The sequence below is a fragment of the Ixodes scapularis genome, unplaced genomic scaffold (assembly GCF_016920785.2).
Source record: "Ixodes scapularis isolate PalLabHiFi unplaced genomic scaffold, ASM1692078v2 PGA_scaffold1__304_contigs__length_218370807, whole genome shotgun sequence".
Taxonomy (NCBI): Eukaryota; Metazoa; Arthropoda; class Arachnida; order Ixodida; family Ixodidae; genus Ixodes; species Ixodes scapularis.
The window spans coordinates 108,603,015-108,623,949 of NW_024609846.1; the positions used below are offsets into that span (position 1 = coordinate 108,603,015).

Here is a 20,935-nt window from a genome sequence, read left to right on the forward strand (position 1 = left end):
TTCTATTAGTTTGTGTGCCGCTCCGTCCCCCCACGGGGTGCCTTGTTTCCTCCCGTCTTGGTGGTCGCCGGAGACCCCGCGGCGGGCTCCTTTGTGCTCAAGAAGTGTCCCCCTCGTCCCGAGCACTTTCCCGGGCGGCCTTGAGCAGCTTGGGGCGCTCGCCGGCTCGCCTTCGAGGGTTTCTCTTTCCCTTTCCGCCGGTATTCTTGTTTAAGTTTGAGAAAGTAAAGAAGTCTTTTTTTGTGAGTCGAAGACGAAAAGATGTGTTGGTGCGCTTTCCTTACTTCCGACGAGCTTGGTTTGGTAGCAAAGCAACAAAGGAAGCTAGTAATTATTACGATTTTTGGGGCCGAAATGCCCTCTACGAGCGAGGAGGGCGTCGACCGCCTGAAGCGAAAGAGGATTACCCTGGGAGCCAAAACAACAAAGATCATCAACGAGACTGGCGTCTGCTGGCCACGGATCCAACCGACATCGGTGAGCTCGAAGAAACATTTGATATTCTTCTACTTAAGGAGGCTTCCCAGAAAGAGCTGGACAAGGAAATCGAGCTATCTGTCGAATATGATGCCTTAGAAGAGGAAATTTCTGGTGGGGAGGGGTACGCGGAACGGATCAGCGTAACTAAGACACGAGTCAGCCGCAAGCTGAAAGGCCAAGAATTTCGGAACGACAGGGCGTCCGGTTCTTCGACGCACGGCAGTGGCTCCGGACAAACTCCAGTTGATCACGGCCAACTCCCTACAACAGTAAAGCTTCAGAAGCTTTACTGTTGTGCTTTTTTTCTTTTGTGAATAAAGTAATTATGGCAGCAGCGTTGTTGTCAAACTTATCATTGTACGCTTTTCTGTGAGTAAAGCAACACCCAGTCAACAGGTGGTCTGGTATCATATTACAACAAAACCTGATGTCCCGCCAGAACACCAGATTTCTGGTGTAACATCAGAACACCAGATTTCTGGTGTCATACCCACACATCAGATTTCTGGTGTCACAACAGAACACCAGGTTTCTGGTGTCACACCAGAAAACGTCCCAAATCACATCTGTGAAAAAGTCTGGTGTAACATCAAGTCACACCAGCCCTCGAGCTGGTGTATTTTTCACTAGGGGAAACGCTACTTTTCCGCTCTTACTGCACCGGCTGCTTTTAACCAGGGGGCACGAGCGCGTCCATTAGACGCAACCATGTAATGATTGTATCGAGCATAAAGCGGCGCTGCAGCAATGGATTCTGCACAAGCCCGGGTTGTTTACAAGCTTGTCTCCAAGCGTGCGTCAGCACATATCTGTTCGCGGTAACAAAGCGTACGTCTCAAACTAAAAAAGTAAAATATTATTGCAGTTCGCTCTTTCAATATCCTTTCAAAATGACGTGTTTTTTTTTTTGTTTTTGTCGTAGATTTGTCATTTTTGTTATTTGCTTTCGCAAATTCATATCCACCAATAAAACTCCTCCAACTAAGTTTACGGGCGGAACGTTAAAGGCGTAATTTTATTTTATTTTCATTCATTATTTCCCCGGGAGCCGGGGTTATTACAAACTGAAGTGGGTAATTGAAATTATTAAACAGTGAAACATGGACAAAAACGCAAAAATACATAATGAAGAAATGCTATGGATTATCTGTTAAAGGGCCTCTGAAAAGACAAGAAATGTTTTTCTGTTAAACAGTTTCGTTGGGAAGCGCTTGCCAAAAGATAAATATTACGCGAAAAAAAAAAAAATAGAGCGATATTGACGGCGCGAGATGCGATTTAGTCGGCAATCACCTCCTTTCCACTTGTTTTCCCTGTCCGCATTTCGGGCGCGTGGAGGAAAGGTGGAGCGGCTTCGCCTTCACGAGCGAGATGGTCATTCCAGAATGACCAGTGACGTAAAGGACTTCGCGCCCACAATTTCATATAAATCTCTCGCCTCAATATTGCTCTAACAAAAGTTTTTTTCGTGTTAACTTTATTTTTCGACACGCGTGTCCCGCCCGAACTGTATAAAAAAAATATTTTTTCTTCTTTCAAGGCGCTCTTTAAGAGATTAGTTCTTGCTTTTTTTTTTTTTGTTAAATCGGCAGTGCCGGTTATAGAAACTGTACACTCTCAAAATGCCTGCGCGTCTACTTACCCGCCAAACACTGAAATAGCCAATCTTTGCGAACTGGGAAATCAGCTCAGCAAATGATGAGACGGAACATCTGTTTAGACCTAAAATAAAAACTGCGCTGCAGCATTGCGCAATGCAAACCGTCATGCTTGCTTTGCGTAATGCCAGAGCGCAGATTACATTTTCAGTTCTAATCAGATGTTCCGCCTCATCATTCGCTGAGCTGATCTAGAGATCGTAGAGATTGGCTGTTCGAGTGTTCTGCGGGTAAGTAGACGCGCGCAGGGATTTTTAGAGGCTACGTGCGAGAAGGCAAATCCAATCGATGGACGTTTGGGGAATAAAATATGTATGGAAGGAAAGGGGGGGAGCTGCAACGGGTTAATGCAACTCTTAGGGGATGGTTGCCGCGCAATTATATGTAAAATGTTTTATAAAAAAATGTTTGCGAATTGTAGGAGATAATAATATATCTTGGGAAACAAACAAGCACACATTACTTTTCTACAGAAAAAAAGCTTAGAAAAAGACGGCGATGCTTTTATGAAGGTTACGGTACTTGTGCGGCGGCAGTTCAAAAGTATAAAACGAACCGAACGATTCATTTTGGAATTGACGCACAAGCAAAGCGCGACCAAGAAATATTTTATATTCACCTCCAGAGGCGCTAACCAAACTTTAAATCTATGGGCCTATACTATTCGCTAGTAATTCCCAGCTAAATCTACGACTAATATATTAAATATTGGTGTCTAATCAACCCTGCGTGCCTATATATTTGAAAAGCCTAAGATAGCCTTATTTAAAGCGAACGAATCGTGGCTTGTAAACTTGGTGTTCTTGAAAAAACACTAAAGAGGAACAGAAAAAATTATCTATGAGCAGACATCCACCAAAGTCTAACGTCGTCAAAACGAGAAAGGACGTTGTAACCGTCTCTAGCATCTGTTTCTGTGAAAAAAAAAGTTAAAACCGTTTACAACTCCCCGTAACGCCAAATTAGAGCGCAGCTGTTGAGGCGAAGAAGGGGAGAGTACTGAGGGGGGGGGCGGGTCATGTGACCTCGGAGGGGGGGATGTCACGTGACCACCCCCTCCCCCCGAGGTCCTCTTAAGGTCTTCCCGAAGGAACCTGGGGTGCTGCCAAGGTCCTCCGGGGGCGGGGTGGGGTGGGGGCTTGCGGTTACGCCGACGCCAACGGCGACGCCGCTCAAGCTGGAAACGGGCGCCTAAGAGCTGCACTCCTTAAAAGAAGGAGCGTCCAGTCAGGCGAAGCAAGAGGATTAGAAACCAGCGCAACGACTTCTCGTGTTTGAAAACTATTTATCTGTTTCAATCGCCCCCTCCCCCCCCCCCCACGCCAAATTCGTAGAATTGAGTAAATTAATAACCTAAAATGTTACATGACCGGAAGATGGTGTAGGATTTTCTTCGTGCCAGTTTAAGCGTACATTAAAATCTCGAAATATATGGGTATGGTCGTTGTCCACATCAACTGATTTACAACAAAGCCAGATAATTTGTAACCAAAGAAAAAATAAATTATGTGATATCGAGGGTTTACGAATAGTAATACGTGCCAATTAGCACGCTGTAATTATCACAACGTATTCTCACCCAAAAACATTCACGGCTAAATTCGAGAAGAAATCGGCGGACACTTTACAGACGTTTTTAAAGAGCAATTAGAACACTACCTTTAAGCTTCACGGACATGGTTTTGCATTGCCTCTCTTTATGAAGTATAGAATACTTTTTTGGGGAAAGTGGTTAGATTATGAAAATCCACAGTCTATGTTTTGATCGTAGATTTTCCAGCCTATATTTATAAAAAAAAATCAGATTGGCGGATGTTTTCTTCCTTCTTACATTTTTTTCAGAAATTTATGTATTTCGGAAATTAGTTTAGCACAAACGCTAAAAAAGGTGATTGTCAGTAAAAAAAACTGACTATAGAAAAAAAAAGAAACAAGGTTTTGAAACTTAGTTAACAATTGTTATTAACCCTTATGACGCTTCACGCTTAACACAATGTGACAGCTTGTAAGCGACCGATGAAGACTTTGAAGACTTGTCGAAGTCCGATTTCTTTTTAGCAAAATCATCCAAAAATGTTCTTCTTCTTTTTACCCTCCTACCCTTCTGCTCAGTGTGATCTCAAAAATTGAAGTGCTACTAAGCAAAATGTTTCCCCAAACAATGTTTTCCTGGCAAAATGTGCCAGGAGGAAGGCAAGTTGTTCTCTCTTAAAAAGATTCAAGCGATAATTAGCGCCAGTGTTTTTTCAAACACACATCAAGCTTTGACGTAAATGGAACAAAGATCTGTGACGACCGAGTGACTGAAATACCTCTCATTCCATTGCCCTACGAAGTCAGTGATTCCAAATATTTGAGACTGACAGGGTGCTCGATTGTTTGTCTGATAACGCACCCTATGAACGCCTAATGAAGGTTTTCGACAAAAATATTCCTCGCTTAGAGCAAACAATATAATAAGAAGCTGCTTTTTCGTTTTAGCCGATTTAGTGTTTTTGATACTGGACAATGTTTATCGGTATTTTTTATTTAAATTGGAAAATCTGGGGCATTGACGTTTTATAGAATATATTGCGTGACTTGAACATAACGCCGCTTCGCCGGAATGGTGGAATATTTCTGTTCTGAGCGATATTCCTCATGAGCCAGTACGCCGGCAAGGATTATGCTCAAGGTAATACAACGATAAAAATAATAGAAATATGTGGTGTTCATCTCCTTCGCTTCCTTTTCTTTTAACAAGGTTTGTTAGGGGACCTTCTTATCTGAGGCAAATCCTACTTGATACCTGCTGGTAAATGTATGCGTTTTTTTACCAATGTTATTAGAATGAAGATCTTCAAAAATCGCCCTATCTAAGTATGAGCTAGATTTGAAAATATGCTAAACTGTACCACAATATTTTTTTTTTTAAATTATAGTCCGGACCCTGTGTATAGGCCGCAAGGGCCGACTTCAGCCGAAAAGAGGTTTCCCTTTAGAGAGTCCGCACATAGTGCATAGTCCACACGGGGTGCACAGTCCGCACTTGGTGCCAAATCCGAACGTAAAAATGATCATACACAGCACATCTTGACAGATGCCAGTTGTATTAGTATTCACAAAGGAACTTCTATCATACATAAATCACCATTAATATACTCTCCTACCATGGGAGTCCAGAGGCGGCAGTTTATTTTGAGATGCATCGCTAGTGTTAGTAGAATGGGCATCCTTGAGTCGGTAATATTATTATTTTGTCGACGGAAATGAGAGTAACGTACGTGAGGGTGTCTGCTTTAACTGTGTGAGTTTTATTAACACGATGGGCTTGTCGTTCACATTTGACTGTCCGATAATCATGCCGTCACAAGTAGGAACCACAAAGTCTCAGGCACGCTGCCCATATATAAAAAAAAAGATGGGCTATTGACTGCAGAGCTGACGACAGAATTGCTTGCAGACACGGCTCAAGCATCTTCGAAGCACATATAAGAAAAATACCAAACCTTGTTTAGTCCGACACTGTGGATAGTCCGCACCGTGTAAAATTTCAGCTTTTAAACACGTATAGTCCGTGGTTTATACACTGGAAAATACGGTAAATGAAGGTTATAAAAATATATAATGACTACTCACCGCCGTCGACGAACCAATCAGTAATTTTGTGTCCCATAAATATCCCAAAAGTTCCCATGTTGATTGACCTGAGGAATACAAAAAGCAAGGCAAAACACACTAGACGCAGATCTGGAAACATACGTAAACTTTGTTATGAAAGGTTGACATCATGCAGAGTTTTAAGATGTGACTCGGGAAGTAAATACATATATATTTTTTTTTACTTTTGTACTTCAAGAACATCCGAGAGGGCCTTCACAGGCATCGTGCCACGAAAAAGGCTGTGCAAGCCAATGCTCCACCAGTACATAAAGGAAGACTGTTCACACAATTGGTTTCGAAGACGCTGCTTCGGTCGATCTAAACAGGGATTTGAGAAGGTGCCGTTTCATAAAACTTTTGTTGTATAAATTTAACGTTATTGTCGCGTAAATAGAATACTAAAAAAACCTTATTGTTCGGGAGCCCTTGATTTTCGCGAAATTTGGGAATTAAAAATTAAGTGACATATTAAGGCACGGGAAAATTTCGGTCCTTAAGAATTTCCATGCAACGGTCTGGAATTCCCGTTATTTAGTGGCCGCGATTATGACCTTTGTGACAGATTCGCGAAAAGATGTTGACGCGCAAATAAAGATCTTTACATTACACCGTACGCGGCAAAGGCATCATGGCAATCGCTGCGCTTGTCCACTTCTTTCATTCGTGTCCTTATATTTCCATGTTCAGCTGATCCGATTGCCTTTGTATATTGAGGATGTGACGTCTTAACGCCACCGTCTTATTGTTAAACTATTAAGAACAAAGATACGGGACACGTGATTTATGTGAAATGTTCTTCGAACTGTCTTTACTTCGGCGCTGCAGTGTTGTTCACAATCCCATTGAGCAAGTCAATCTATTTTTTGGGATGTGCCAAACTGGCTACATCATAGAAATCAATTAACTAGCTTTCTGTCATTTGTGCGCAAACCTTCCAATACGAATGCTGTAGAGAGTGTCAAGAAAGATTCTATTGTGTTATTTACATAAATGTAACATTTGTGTAATAATTTTTCTTAGCTCTAAAAAGAAAAAAAAAGGTCTGCCACATTTAAGAAGAATTTTACGTGACTACGCACTAGCGAAGTGCGATATTATTGCTCTTAGTCACGTGAGGTTTTTGAAATTTCGACCCCTTCCTTTAAGGTTAAAGGACAAAAATAGACACGTCAGCGCCACCCTGGTGGAAACGACAAAACGGGGTTGCGAGAATCGGCCGCGATGTCTCATGAAGGGACACAAGAAAACCCACACTCGTTTTTGTTGGTTTACGTGTTTTTCTTTGCTCGTGCGCCCTGGTTTTTGTGCGAACTGACGGCGCTCATGCGGGCTAGCGAGAGGGACATGTGTTAAAAAAGTTGAGGAGGCGGGTTTGTCACTTGAGGCATTTTGGCTTAGGCAGTTTGGAAGATAACTCGATCGGAAATCGACGACTTTTCTTTTCTTCCTTTCGCCGAGTCGTGTCTACTATTTTCGAGTGGCGATCATCTACAGCCTTCATGCTCGAGTCCTGGCGTAGTAAAAAAACCATCTACACTGGGGTGCCTCTGAAAACGCTCTAAAGATTTTGTATTAAAAGGTTAGCGCGCAACTTAATGTTCACAAAATGTTAGCTAATTAATCTGAGTAATTAACCAGTTTGACAGATAACACAGCGTGTTTTCACTTGCTTCATAGGACTGTGAACAATACTGCGTTGGTTCGACACCCGTAGAGCGAACCAACTATTTTAAGTCTTGTGACAAGCTAGAGGAAACACCCTGTGTACAAAGAATTGAGCCAAGATCCATGGTCCATTTTCATCTGAACTGCTCCTTTCCGCTGTGCTGTCTCGCGCAACTGCTGTCTAGCGCGACACAAACAATAAAATTATACACATTTCCCACGATAATGCCAAAAAGATCCGTCGCAAGAGAAATGGGCTAATCAAGGGTGGCCAAAGTGACATGGGGTTAGAGCCGCGGACCAAATTACAAAAGTTCAGAGAGCTGCAGGAAAAAAAAAAGAAAGAAACGATACCGTCGAAACTGTTCTTTCCAAAGGGGAGAAGTATAGACGCTTTCAGCGAGTCAGTTACTCGAGCTGCCACCAGTCGGCGCGCCCTTCGCGCGCATTCCGGGCCGCCATAGCCGACCTTCTGTTTCTCGCCGTTGCTCCGGGTTGTGTGCTGCACAGGCCACTACCGGAGCTTCGTTTTCGTGTTCTTTTACGTTGCACGTTGAAATCTTGGATTTTCTTTAGGTCTTTTGGATATTTAAGACTTTCATTTTATCATTTCATATTTATATTTTGACATAGCTCTTGCATTTTCATATTTATGGAATGGAATCGGACAGCGATTGGGTCGACGATACAAGATTATGAGACTTCAATGACCATGTAAGTTCATCCCCTTCTTACGTTTTTGTCGCTAATAAAGGGCAGTGAACACTAATGCGACTTATGTAAATTGCAACTGATGCAGTAAGGCTATCACAGTCGTGCTTCTCGCTGCATGAGCGCGCTCGTTTTCCGTAAAGCTGACCCGCCATGTAAGCGATTTAGCGTGCGACGAGACGAGCAACGGAGATTTCTCACTGTCGCCCGTCGCATCGCTCGGTTTTGGCATTTCTAGAAAACGTCGCTCACCGTCTTGGTCGCTTGCTCCGTCGCTTTCATGCGGTTTGCCTCGTCGCGCGACTGACTGAGCGACAGAGAAGCGGGTCGCCGTCGCTTATCTGGTCCCTCGCCAGATAGCTTACATGCGGTTTATACTTAATTAATTTCCATGCAGACACCATTGAACCAATGGCGCCTCGATATTAAGTATAAACCGCATGCAAGCGATTCGGCGAGCAACGAGACAACCGACGATGACCCGCTTCGCTGTCGCTCGGGCGATCGGGCGACGAGGCAAACCGCACGGAAGCAAGCGACCAAGACGGTGAGTGACGTTTTTTGGAAACCCAAAAAACCGAGCGATCCAACAGGCGACAGTAAGAAATCTTCGTCGCTGACTCTCGTCGTTGTCGCCGTCGCTCGTCTCGTCGCACGCTAAATCGCTTACATGCAGGCGTTACGAAAACGAGCGCGCACATGCAGCGAGAAGCACGACTGGATAGCCTTACTGCGTCAGTCGAAATTTGCATATGTCGCAATGGTGTTGACTGCCCTTTATTAGCGAGAAAAACGTTAGAATGGGATGAACTTACATGGTTTCTAAAGCCATAATCTTGTATCGTCGATCCATTCGCTGTCCGATTCCATTTCATAAATAAGAAAATACAAGAGCTATGTTGAAATATAGATATCAAATGATTAAATGAAAGCCCGAAATATCGAAACGACGCAAAGAAAACACACGATTTCAACGCGGAACGTAAAAGAACGCGAAAACAAAGCTCCGGCAGTGGCCTGTGCAGCACACAACGCGGAGAAACGACGAGAAACTGAAGGGCGGCTATGGCGGCAGGGTCACGTGACGTCAAGATGGCGGCGCCCATGAAATGTTGCCTGAAAGGGTCTATAATTGTCGACTACAAGAAAAAATACCAAGCACCAGAAGGTTTCTTCAACCGCTAAGCAATAAAGTCAAAGCCGTTTACAACTCCCTGTAACACCGAATTAGAGCGCAGCTCTTGAGGAGGAGGAGGGAAGGGTACTGGGGGGGGGCGAAGTGACCTTGGGGGTCACGTGACCTTGCGGGTCACGTGACAATGCTGATGATGTCAACAGTGACGTCACTGATGACGTCATCAGTGACGATGACAATGCGGACCCCGATGACGTCATCAGCGATGATGACGATGACGATACGGATGTCGGTGATGTCATCAGTGACGTCACTGATGACGTCATCCGTGATGATGACGATGACAATGCGGATGCCGGTGACGTCATCGCTGACGTCATCGTCATCATCACTGATGACGTCATCAGTGACGTCACTGATGACGTCATCAGTGATTATCACGATAACGACGCGGATACCGGTGACGTCATCAGTGACGATGACGTCATCGGGGAGGTCACGTGACCTCGGCGGGGGGGTCACGTGACCCTGGGGGTGTCACGTGACTTCAGAGGGGTCACGTGACTTTGGGTGTCACGCGACGTGACCTTGGGGGTCACGTGACCTTGGGATGACCTTGGGGGTCTCGTGACCTTGGGGTAACCTTGGTTACGCCGACGCCGACGGCGACGCCGACGCCGACGCCGCTCAAGCCGGGAACGGGTCCCTAAGAGCTGCGCTCTAACAATGAAAACCGTTTACAACTCCCTGTAAGGCCGAATTAGAGCGCAGCTCTTGAGGAGGAGGGAAGGGTACTGAGGTTCACGTGTTATGGGGGGGAGGGGTGGTCACGTGACCTTGGAGGGGTTACAAGACCCCCTCGCCAAGGTCACGTGGGGGTCGCGTGACCTGTGGGTGTCGCGTGACCACGGGGGTCACGTGACCTCGGGGGGTCACCTGACCTTAAGAGAAATTTTAGAGCGCAGCTCTTAGGGGCCCGTTTCCGGCTTGAGCGGCGTCGGCGTCGCCGTCGGCGTAACCGCGCGGTGCAATATGGGTAAATTTCCCCGCTAAATCTAGCGGAAGAATTTCCCCGCTAGATCTAGCGCAAAAATTTCTTCGCTAAATCTAGCCGAAAATTTTCCCGCTAAATCTAGCGGAAAAATTCCCCGCTAAATCAAGCGGAAAAATTTCCCCGCTAAATCTAGCGGAAAAATTTCCCCGCTAGATTTAGCGGGAAAATTTCCCCGCTAAATCTAGCGCGAAAAATTTCTCCGCACGTTTAAGCGGAAAAATTTCCCCGCTAAATCTAGCGGAAAAATATCCCCGCTAGATTTAGTGGAAAAATTTCCCCCCTAAATCTACGCAAACTTTCCCTGCTAAATTTAGCGGGAAAAATTCCCCGCTAAATCTAGCCGAAAATTTCCCCCTAAATCTAGCGGCAAAAATTCCCCGCTAAATGTAGCCGAAAAATTTCCCCGCTAAATCTAGCGGGAAAAATTCCGAGCTTAATCTAACGGAAAAATTTCCCCGGTAAATCTAGCGGAAAAATTTTCCCGTGAAATCTAGCGGAAAATTTTCCCAGCTAAATCTAGCGGAAAACTTTCGCCGCTAAATCATGCGGAAAAATATCCCCGCTAGATTTAGCGGAAAAATTTCCCCCCTATCTACGCAAAAACTTTCCTCGCTAGATTTAGCGGAAAAAATTTCCCGCTAAATCTAGCCGAACATTTCCCCGCTAAATCTAGCGGAAAAATTCCTTGTTAAATTTAGCCGCGAAATTTCCCCGCTAAATCTAGCGAAAAAAATTCCCCGCTAAATTTAGCCGAAAAATTTCCCCGCTAAATGTAGGGGAAAAATATCCCCGCTAGATTTCGCGGAAAAATTTCCCCCCCAAATCTACGCAAAAATTTCCCTGCTAGATTTAGCGGAAAAAATTCCCCGCTAAATCTAGCCAAAAATTTCCCGGCTAAATCTAGCGGAAAAAATTCGGCGCTAAATCTAGCCGAAAAATTTCCCCGCTAAATCTAGCGGGAAAAATTCCCCGCTTAATCTAACGGAAAAATTTCCCCGCTAAATCTAGCGGAAAAATTTCTCCGCTAAATCTAGCGGAAACATTTTCCCGTTAAATCGAGCAGAAAAATTTTCCCGCTAAATCTAGCGGAAAGTTTTTCCCGCTAAATCAAGCGGAAAACATTTCCCGCTAATTTTAGCGGAGAAAATTCCCCGCTAAGCCTAGCGGGAAAATTTTCCAGTTAAACCTACGAAAAAATTTCCCGGCTAAATCTAGCGGAAAAATTTCCCCGCTGAATCTAGCGGAAAGATTTTTTTGGGGGGTCACATGACCCCCCCTTCCCCCCCCGAGGTCCCGCAGTACCCTTGCCTCCTCCTCTTCAAGAGCTGTGCCCCAATTCGGTGTTACAGGAAGTTGTAAACGGCTATCATTTTTTAGAGCGCAGCTCTTAGGGGCCCGTTTCCAGCCTGAGCGGCGTCGGCGTCGGCGTAACCGCGTCCCTCCCCCTCCTCCTTGTCCCCCTCCTCCTCCCCTCCTCCTCCTCCCCCTCCTTCTCCTCCCCTCATTGTCCTCCTTTTTTCCCTCCTCCTCCGCTCCTCCTCCTCCCCCTGCTCCTCCGGGGGGAGGAGGAGTGGTAGGAGGAGGGGGAGGGGGAGGAGGTCCTCGAAGGGGGAGGACCTCCCCGAGGTCACCTGACCTCGGGGAGGTCACGTGACCCCCCCGTCACGTGACCCCCCCCCCCGAGGTCACGTGACCAAACCTGAGGTTACGTGACCACACCTGAGGTCCCGTGACTCCCCCCCCCCGAGGGCACGTGACCCCCCCCTCCCGAAGTCACGTGACCCCCGAGGTCACGTGACCCCTCAAGGTTATTTGACCCCCCTCCCCCTAGATCACGTGACCCCGCCGGGGGTCACGTGACTACCCGCAGGTGACGTGACCCCCCTCAGTACCCTTCCCTACTCCTCCCCAAGAGCTGCGCTCCAATTCGGCGTTACAGGGATTTGTAAACTGCTTTCATTTTTTCCGCTAGATTTAGCGGGGAAATTTTTCCGCTAGAAAATTTTTTCGCTAGATTTAGCGGGGAAATGTTTTCGCTAGATTTAGCGGGGAAATTTTTCCGCTGGATTTAGCGGGTAAATGTTTCCGCTAGATTTAGCGGGGAAATTATTCCGCTAGATTTAGCGAGGAAGTTTTTCCGCTAGATTTAGCGGGGAAATTATTCCGCGAGATGTAGTGGGGAAACTTTTCCGCTAGATTTAGCGGGGAATTTTTTCCGCTAGATTTAGCGGGGAAATTTTCCCACTAGATTTAGCGGAGAAATTTTTCCGCTAAATTTAGCGGGGAAATTTACCCATAATGCACCGCGCGGTTACGCCGACGGCGACGGCGACGGCGACGCCGACGCCGCTCAAGCCGGAAACGGGCGCCTAGAGCTGCGCTCTAAAATGAATGCATGGTTCGCTAGCCAGCCACTGTCCCTGATGCCCGTTATGCATATAAAGTTATAAATTATTTCTACAGCATTAAAAGAAGGACGGTCACTGGACACATCCCTGCGTCACAAAGCAGTCCACCTGTAAGTTCTTAGGGTAGTATAAAGCTTGCAAGACTGAGCTTTTTTAAATTCCAGAACTCGTTCGTCTTGGGGTCACGGGAAGGGAAGGTGGCCCCGTTTACCAGAGTTGCGTTGGGGAGGGTAACGGCCTCAGGGGCGGAACCAAGCGTCGGGGCTGTGGCTCGCTGCTAGCATGGCCCCTAGGAAACAGGCCTGGAGTGGGAGTACTGAAGTATATCTTTTATATACAGTGAATATACAAGTGGCATGGTCGACTGGTTAATCGGCTATCGGCAGTCAGCAGTTGGCAGTCGGCGACTTCGGGGTCTCTGAGCCCAAGTTATATAGCCCTCCGAGGGTGAGAAGGCCCTCTGAGAGAGAGGAGCCTTCCCCGGTGTTCGCGTGTTCACGAGGTGTCCGAAGTGCGGGTGCGGCCGATGCAATTTCCCCGTGTTCTTTCAGCAAGGGGCAGATGATGTAATCCCTCGACGTTCTTGCCGCGCTCCAGTGGCTGATGTAACGAGTCAACGTCCTTGCTGAAACCCAACACCGACAGACCCGCACACACACAGGCACGCACACGTACGCCAGTGTTTTTCCTTGCGAGGGCCCGCGATTCCAAATGGTCTCGTGGCTTCAGGATGGCGTTCTTTTTGAGTTTAAAGCCCCCAGCGAAGGCCCTCGCAACACCAGGGAACCGGGAGCCGCAAATGGACCCGCGTCGAGCCGTATGCGGCTCGCGAGCCGCCGTTTGTCAGCCCCTGGACTAGATAAAGGATGATATTGACTAGCCCAAGTAAAATTCGTAAAATGTATGCCATAGGGAGATATGCTGACGAGAAGCAAAGAAAAATATCAAGATTATGAAGGCTGATATTCAACTGAATGCGAAATGGCGCCCAATTAAAGGGTGACAGAAAACTATCAACTCACTGCCTTCGGACTTCCATAAAAGTTTGGCGAACTCCTGCATTCAAGCTAGCCATTACCGGATTACGATATCACGTAAAAATCGGGGAAACAAATCGCCACGGCAAAATATAATTTGCAGTAACCTAAAAGTAAGGCACGAATCTGATCTAGTGTCTTCCTCAACCCCGTCTTTATTACAAAAACTGACAGGGAGCCTGCACGTGCTACTGATCCTTGAGGGACCTCGACACCCATCGTAGGTGAATGGTTCGTAATTCAAATAAATAAAGCGTCGGGAAAACACCTGACAAGTCCTGAGCAAGTACCTCAATGAAAGTATATTCTTACGGATGCGTTCTAGAGAATATATTTTAATTGGGGCTATATTTGTCGAGTCGTGCTAGCATTCTTAATTTTTATGCAACAGAAGTCACTGAGGGCTACCACATTCCTCACCTTATATTCGTTCCCCACAAAATTATGCGTCAAATGCACAACTTAAGATGCGATCGTTCACAACCATTTAGCAGACATTAAACCGCAGTTTCGAGGCGCGAAGAACCTTTGTTTTTATCAATATCTCGCGTACTTTGGAGGGGGCGGATTGGGTGTTTATGCCACACGGTGTCAATTTGCCCGCTAAATTTAGAGAGAAAACCAAATTGGTGTGAAGGCCATGTGCCGTGAATTTCTCTGCTAAATTTAGTTAGAAAATTGTATTGATGTGTCAAGTGCCGTCACGCCACGTAACGTCAAGTTGCTTGCTAGATTTAGCGGAGACACTGTCGGTATTTAGGTCAAGTGACATCAATTTCCCAGCCAAATTTAGAGGGAGAACTGAATTGGTGTACATTACGTGAATCATCCCGCAAACTTTTGCGGGAAAACTGAATCGGTGTATGGATAGCGTGACATCAGGTCGAAATCGATTGTCCCCTCAATTCAGAGGGGAAAGATAATTGGTGTATACGTCACGTGACGTGAGGTCACGTGACATCAATATCCCCGCCGACACTGACCGAGAAACTCGATTGGTGAACAGACCACGTGACATGAGGTCACGTGACGTAAATGGACGTCACGTGACTTAAGCTCCAATTTAGCTTCCCCGTTAAATTTAGCGGGAAATTCACTGATGGACGGAGTGACACAAGAAAAATTTTGAGATTGGAGGTTCGGTTAAATATTTCACTCTTTAAAACACACTTCACCTCTCTGCTCATTCAGTGCTCTATGATCTACACTATATTGCTATCAGGAATAATCAGTGGACGTATCTTTCAAGCAATTCAGTTATCCATGCAAACACGGCTAGCTGATTTTTAGAAACTTGAGAACTTGAACAGGAAATTTTCTTATTTCAGACTAAATTCAAATGTTTTTTTCTAACCGCCTCTAGTAGAGTGGTCCTTTCTCCAGATATTGTAATATCATTATGTTGACAACGTTTGTGGATTTTGCGTACTGACTAAAGGAAATTTCGAATAATATTTTTGTATTTGAAAGAAATATTGTGAAAGGAAGTGATATCCAGGTTAGATTACGCTCTTTTGAACTTGTGCCCATTTTCCAACATGAGTTTTTGGTTTCTCAATTTAAGAATGAGCAAAGGCACACAAGTGACGAACCACGTTCAGGACTTTAAAAAACGGCTACCACGCAAAGAAATTGCAAACAAAATTCATAACATGTTTTAGGAACTCGCCGAATATAAGTGCGTAAATTTATGGAACCTGTGGGGGAGCGTTTGTAACCGAGTAGTTTTTATTTAAGCTTCCGTGTTTTCGGCGTACACCGATAAATACGAAAATTTACCCCCGGAGGCGGTTTTCGCCGAATCGGTGAAAACCTAAAAAAAAACAAAAAAAAAAAAACGCAATAATGAACGATCCTTGAAGGGGAAAAAAAACAAAAAAAAAAAGAAACCTGCTTTTCGGGGAAAACTTTACCTTCATTTTTTTTTTTCTTATTGACCCGGGACAAAGCCGCACTGCACAATTAAACCTCATTTCTTTCCCCATTCTCTTCTCTTATCATTAAAAGCGCTACTGAAGAAAATATTTTAATTTATGATTTATAGATTGTGTTATTTCCTTCAGTAATTAGACAGTCGCTTCACAACACAAGGCCGATAAACACCTATTTTTCTCCGACATTGAAATTAGACACCAAAAGACACCGACTCAAAGGAAATATAAAATAGCGTTGCGTTCCCGGCGGGACCGCCAGAGGTTTTTACCAGAGGTGTTGATCTGAAGTGTATGAACACCGGGAAAACCGAGAGGCCATAAGTTGGAAAAGAAGAAGGAACTCGGGCACGAGAAAAACGATGTGCCCGAGCAAAGAAGGAACGACCACATCCACGAGCTAGATAGCTAATCAGCGCCAGTTTCAGGTTCAGACTCTTCTGATTAATTAAAATATTTTAGTTATCTTTCTCGGCTGTTTTGTACAGTACTTTACTCGTACGCGGGGTGAACAGCCACAAAGTTTTAATATAAACACCGATAAATGACCCCCGAATTTGAAGAAAATTAAATACCGAACACACAGAACCCTATTTATAGTTTACATATTCAGACAAAAGTCCTTTATGCAATGTTGGTGTCGTATCTCCTCAATCCGGAGCAAAATAGCTGCATTTAACATTTTCGCTGGATGGGCAAAGATGTGCAGAACTGAAGTTCAAAATCATTCGGTTACACCATAATCGCTTGAATTGGCTTCCTCGTACTTCCACCTGGCCTGAGACTCCATAACATTTCTGGCTGGAGAAAAATATTGGCCGAATAAAAGAGGCCATCGAGGCTGTCAACTGTATTTTGGTGACCTAGAAGAAAGTCATTTCTCAGAGAGAATGGAGAAACGGGTGAAATATTGGGCCAGGTGTAATGAGCTTCGAGGGACATAGGATGAAAAATAAAGCATGAATGAAAGAAGATATAGTTTGTTTTCATACTAATTTTGGATACTCCTTAATGTACGCTCAAATTGTTTCCATGCATCCTTGATTTTTTTAAATTTCTGCTATTGTCTGCGGTGTTCTGTGTATTCGGTACTCATTGCACTGCAGTGCGCATAAGGCAATCAAGTAGTGAGGAAAGTACAAGCAAAATAGTGTCACCTCCCCTAAACGTGTCAAACACAATATTTATTTTGCCAATCCCAAATAGTTATCTTTCAATTGTAAATGACATTTACTACATTGCTAATGCCGTGGCCAACGCATTCTCGTATTATAGGAAATCACTTTGAGAACACGCTCAATTGAAATTGAAAGCCACTTACGAAGGCACATCGTCTTGAACAAATGGCGGCATCAGTATTCCACCAATGAAGGCTGAAATATAGGGGGAATGTTTGACCTCAGTATTGAACAATAGCAACCAATGAAGCACTGAGCAAATAGTGTTCGTTAAAATTCTCACAAATACTAAAGTAAAACCATATTTCGAAAGTATGAATGCAATTGATCTGTAGCGAATTTAGGAAATTAATGCAAAAGGATCTGTAGTTAATTTAGGAGATAGTCATCAAAGGTATTAAGAAAGTTTATGCAATTAGTACATGAATTACGAGGTGTCTAGAACTCTCCGCCATGAATGTTTTCTTGTTGTTCTGGTTTCAGTCTTGTTTCATAAAAAAACGTTCCTTTCAGGTTGAGCCCCGAACGAAGAAATATTGGCCCATAACGGTTCGTGCTCACGTGCAGTAAAAGAAAAAAAAGGAAATCACTCTTAAAATTTTTAGAACAAAAATAAGCGCGTATTTCTATGTAAACGTAGGTCGCTAGGTAGCTTTAGCAAGTGCTCTGTTATTACAAAATGTTAAATTGAAGAATACGGGTGAAAAACACCGCGAGGAAGAATGACTCAAGGAGCCGAGGATGATCTCAGAGAAAGCACGTCATTAAGTGTACTTGGTGAAATGGGATACCTACGTTCAGATGAAGTAAATTTCAGCGCCGAGAACGCCTGCTCCACACTGACCTGTGTGGCTGGTACTCAAGGACTACATGCACTCAAGTTTACTGTTACGGTTGGCGTTTCATTTGTTCTTCCCCAAATTTCAATACATTCGGGCTCCTCCGAAGTCGTCGCACCTTATCCAGCACTTCCAGCAAGCATGCCATGTCCAGTCGCCTACCTCACTTGTCGAATGAGGCTGAGGGCCACCCTCATTCTTGTTTTCCTTGATAAAGGCTTCGAGAGCCTATTAGTTTTTTTGTTTTGTTTTTTACTGATTAAGGAAAAAAATAAAACACAGAGAGCTATTCTGGTGCCTCTGGCGGCTGTCACCCAACGAGGACTGTCACCTTTCTCGCTGGGTGGAGCGAATACCGAAGTACCTTACCTATTCCTTAGGATAAAGTACTACGTAGACTCTAACCAATTTCTTAAATGTGCCCGAAGTTTCGAAGCCAGCTCGGCTCCTTGTTCACGAGTGACTGTATATGGGCCCAAAGGTAGCAACCTGTCGTCGTTTTCTTCTCCTGCCTCTTAGCTTTGTTTTCTTCTTCTGTTTCTGTGTTGCTACTCAAAGGTAGCAACCCTTTGGGCCAATATCCAGTCACCCGTGAACAAGGTGCCGAGCTGGCTTCGAAACGTCGAAAACATTGAAGAAACAGGTTAGAGTCTACGTAGTACTTTTTCCTATTACTTACCTAACAAGATGGAGTTCCGCCGAAATGTTTACATTTAAATACATATTCCTTAAACCAAAGAAAACGCTTAGAAATTTTTGGTGTGACTCCGGAACAAAAGAATAATAAATATTTCGATTAAATTTTAGTGTCGTTCAAAAATATTTTGCTCTTTGTTTTTTTTGTTTTTTTTTTGTTCCAATATACTGTTATTAATATAAAACAACACATAAGAAAATTTAGAACATAATTTATTACCTCTTTTTATTTGAAAACGTTTGAAGCAAAAGTGAAATGAACATTTGAAGGTTAAATGTAAACGAATTACAAATAATGGTTCAGCGCAAAACTTGCATTTAACATTTGAAAGGAAAGCGGCAGTCTCCAGTATTACAAATTATTGTTGGAGTGGATATTTTCTTAATTAAATTACACTTTTTTGTTTATTGAGCAAAAATAACATAATAAATATACATTACAACTTACAGAGCCAAAGTTAATTGCGTTTATCAATGGATAGTGTTTAAGGGAACTGCATTCTCTCAGGTGCCTATTGTGAAAAGAATCCCCCTTTTGTTTTTGCAAAATATTTCCGGTATTTGAACGGCCTCTCGGGGCTTAGCTTACTCTTTCTTCTTAGTCACAAGTGACCATGTAACCTAATTGGATACATTGTATGAACAAGAGGTTAAGATCCCTTATAATAGAAATATTTTAATAATAAAATGAATCTAATCGATTAAGTGTAACGTTTATCACTTCTTGAACATCGAAAACGCGCTGATCAAGAAACGTTTAACTGTAGTCCCGGGCAGTGAATCAACCAAAGAGACTCCCGGAGACTCCTGGTGTCAATCACCTAGAACCAGTAATTTGCTTTGCCGGTCGAGTTTGTCAGAAAATCCTTCAAGTGATTAAAACCACTCGTGATATGGCACCCACACTAATAAAAAAAAATTTGTCACCTGTATATATTTTTATGCAGAGAAAACTATCAAAATTAAAATCCCTTGGACTACATCAGAATATTAATGACTGGATTCAATCTTAATATACTAAACCTTGGGGATCTTCAGACTTTTGACTAAGGGAAAAGATTAGGCATTTGCCGCAGTCTGGAGGACGGGAATAAAAAGAGTGATTATAAACAAGAAGATATCTAGAATAATAAACCTAGCAAAGAATTTTAACACAAAAGAGAATGCTGAAAGAAGAATAAAAAAAACTAAGTTGGCTGAATACATTTATTTTAGTTTGAAATTTAATCTTTAGTTAATTATGAAATTACACAACAATTGTGACCACGAAAACTCGCCAAGCATAAACCAAAAAGCGTTTAAACTACGGCAGATTCGCGCAGTGCAAAATACTGATGAGAATGATAAAACTATTGCTGACACGGAGTACATAAAGACGCAAAGGAGTTTTTACTTAGTTTCAAAATTGAAACACGAAGCCTGGGACTAAGAATGGTGATACTGATGATAAAAATTTTCAGTCATGGCGAAAGAACCCCGTTAAGATGCAGTTACTTTCACGTCAGACGTTTTTTGGACAATTTTATTACCTGCTCAACACTGAGCCCTCCGTAACAACTAACATAACTAAATCGGTATCTTGACCACCAAGAATAGTGCTACACGTGGAATATAAAAATCAGTTTTGTGAAGTTTGTATGGGCCCATATTACTAAAAAACAGAGTTCCCTTTTATTCCAATATTATCATAGTGATAAAGCACTGAGAATAGTGTAAAGCTTCAAGCATCTCGGAGTTACCTTCGGAAAAGATTGGACGTGGAGTGAACACAGTGATACCTCCTGCTTAAGGGCATATCGGAAACTATACTTCCTAATAGACAAATTAAAACATGCAACCAGATAAGTTAAAACTGGCTCGTATGAAACATACATAAAACCAATCTTAAAATATAGTTGTGATATCTGGTATCCTTAACCAAAATATTGATGGATTGATAAAAAGGTACTAAGACAAGGTTCTGGCTTTGTTCACTCCAACTACACGAGGATGACATCTTCAACAGAAATGCTCCACCCGAGCAATCTACAATCATTTCAGACAAGGAAAGGAAGCCCAGCGCTTAAAATGATTTTTTTTTAAATTATTAACAACAAGTTTAATTTTACCCCAAATACATATATTGACCCTGCAGATAAGAAGTGCCAGGCAGATTACACCAATCCAAAACAATCCAAACGTCCTACAGTCGAACCGACATTTTCAAGCAATACTATTTTTTTATAACATCGAATATAGCCAGGAGCCGACTGCCGAGCGAAATCGTGTATGTAGAAAGGGCACCACCCTTTAAACATTAATCACTCAGCTGTTAACCTGTTAGAGTCACAAACTTGTACTGGGTACGTATTAATATGTGTTGTCAACCGCGCTCTGCATTGATGTGTGTATATTTGTAAGGAATACCCTCCCTGCAATGTCTTTCAAGAAAGAGTTGATAGTATTTTCAAGTAAATAAATAAAAACAAAATATCGAGCTACTCTAAGCTGCTCCTGCATAA

At 43.5% G+C, this 20,935-nt stretch overlaps 1 protein-coding gene across 1 annotated transcript in view; it reads right to left on the reverse strand.

Moving 5' to 3' along the window:
- The window catches only part of LOC8033495 (neprilysin-1-like), a 200,871-nt gene that overhangs the window by 34,573 nt on the left and 145,363 nt on the right, over positions 1-20,935 (reverse strand). Inside the window, exons 14-15 of the mRNA XM_002404656.3 lie at positions 17,043-17,094; positions 5,757-5,824 (exon numbers count right to left, since the gene is read on the reverse strand). Of these exons, the coding sequence (XP_002404700.3) occupies positions 5,757-5,824; positions 17,043-17,094 (120 nt within the window). The remainder of the gene's footprint in view (positions 1-5,756; positions 5,825-17,042; positions 17,095-20,935) is intronic.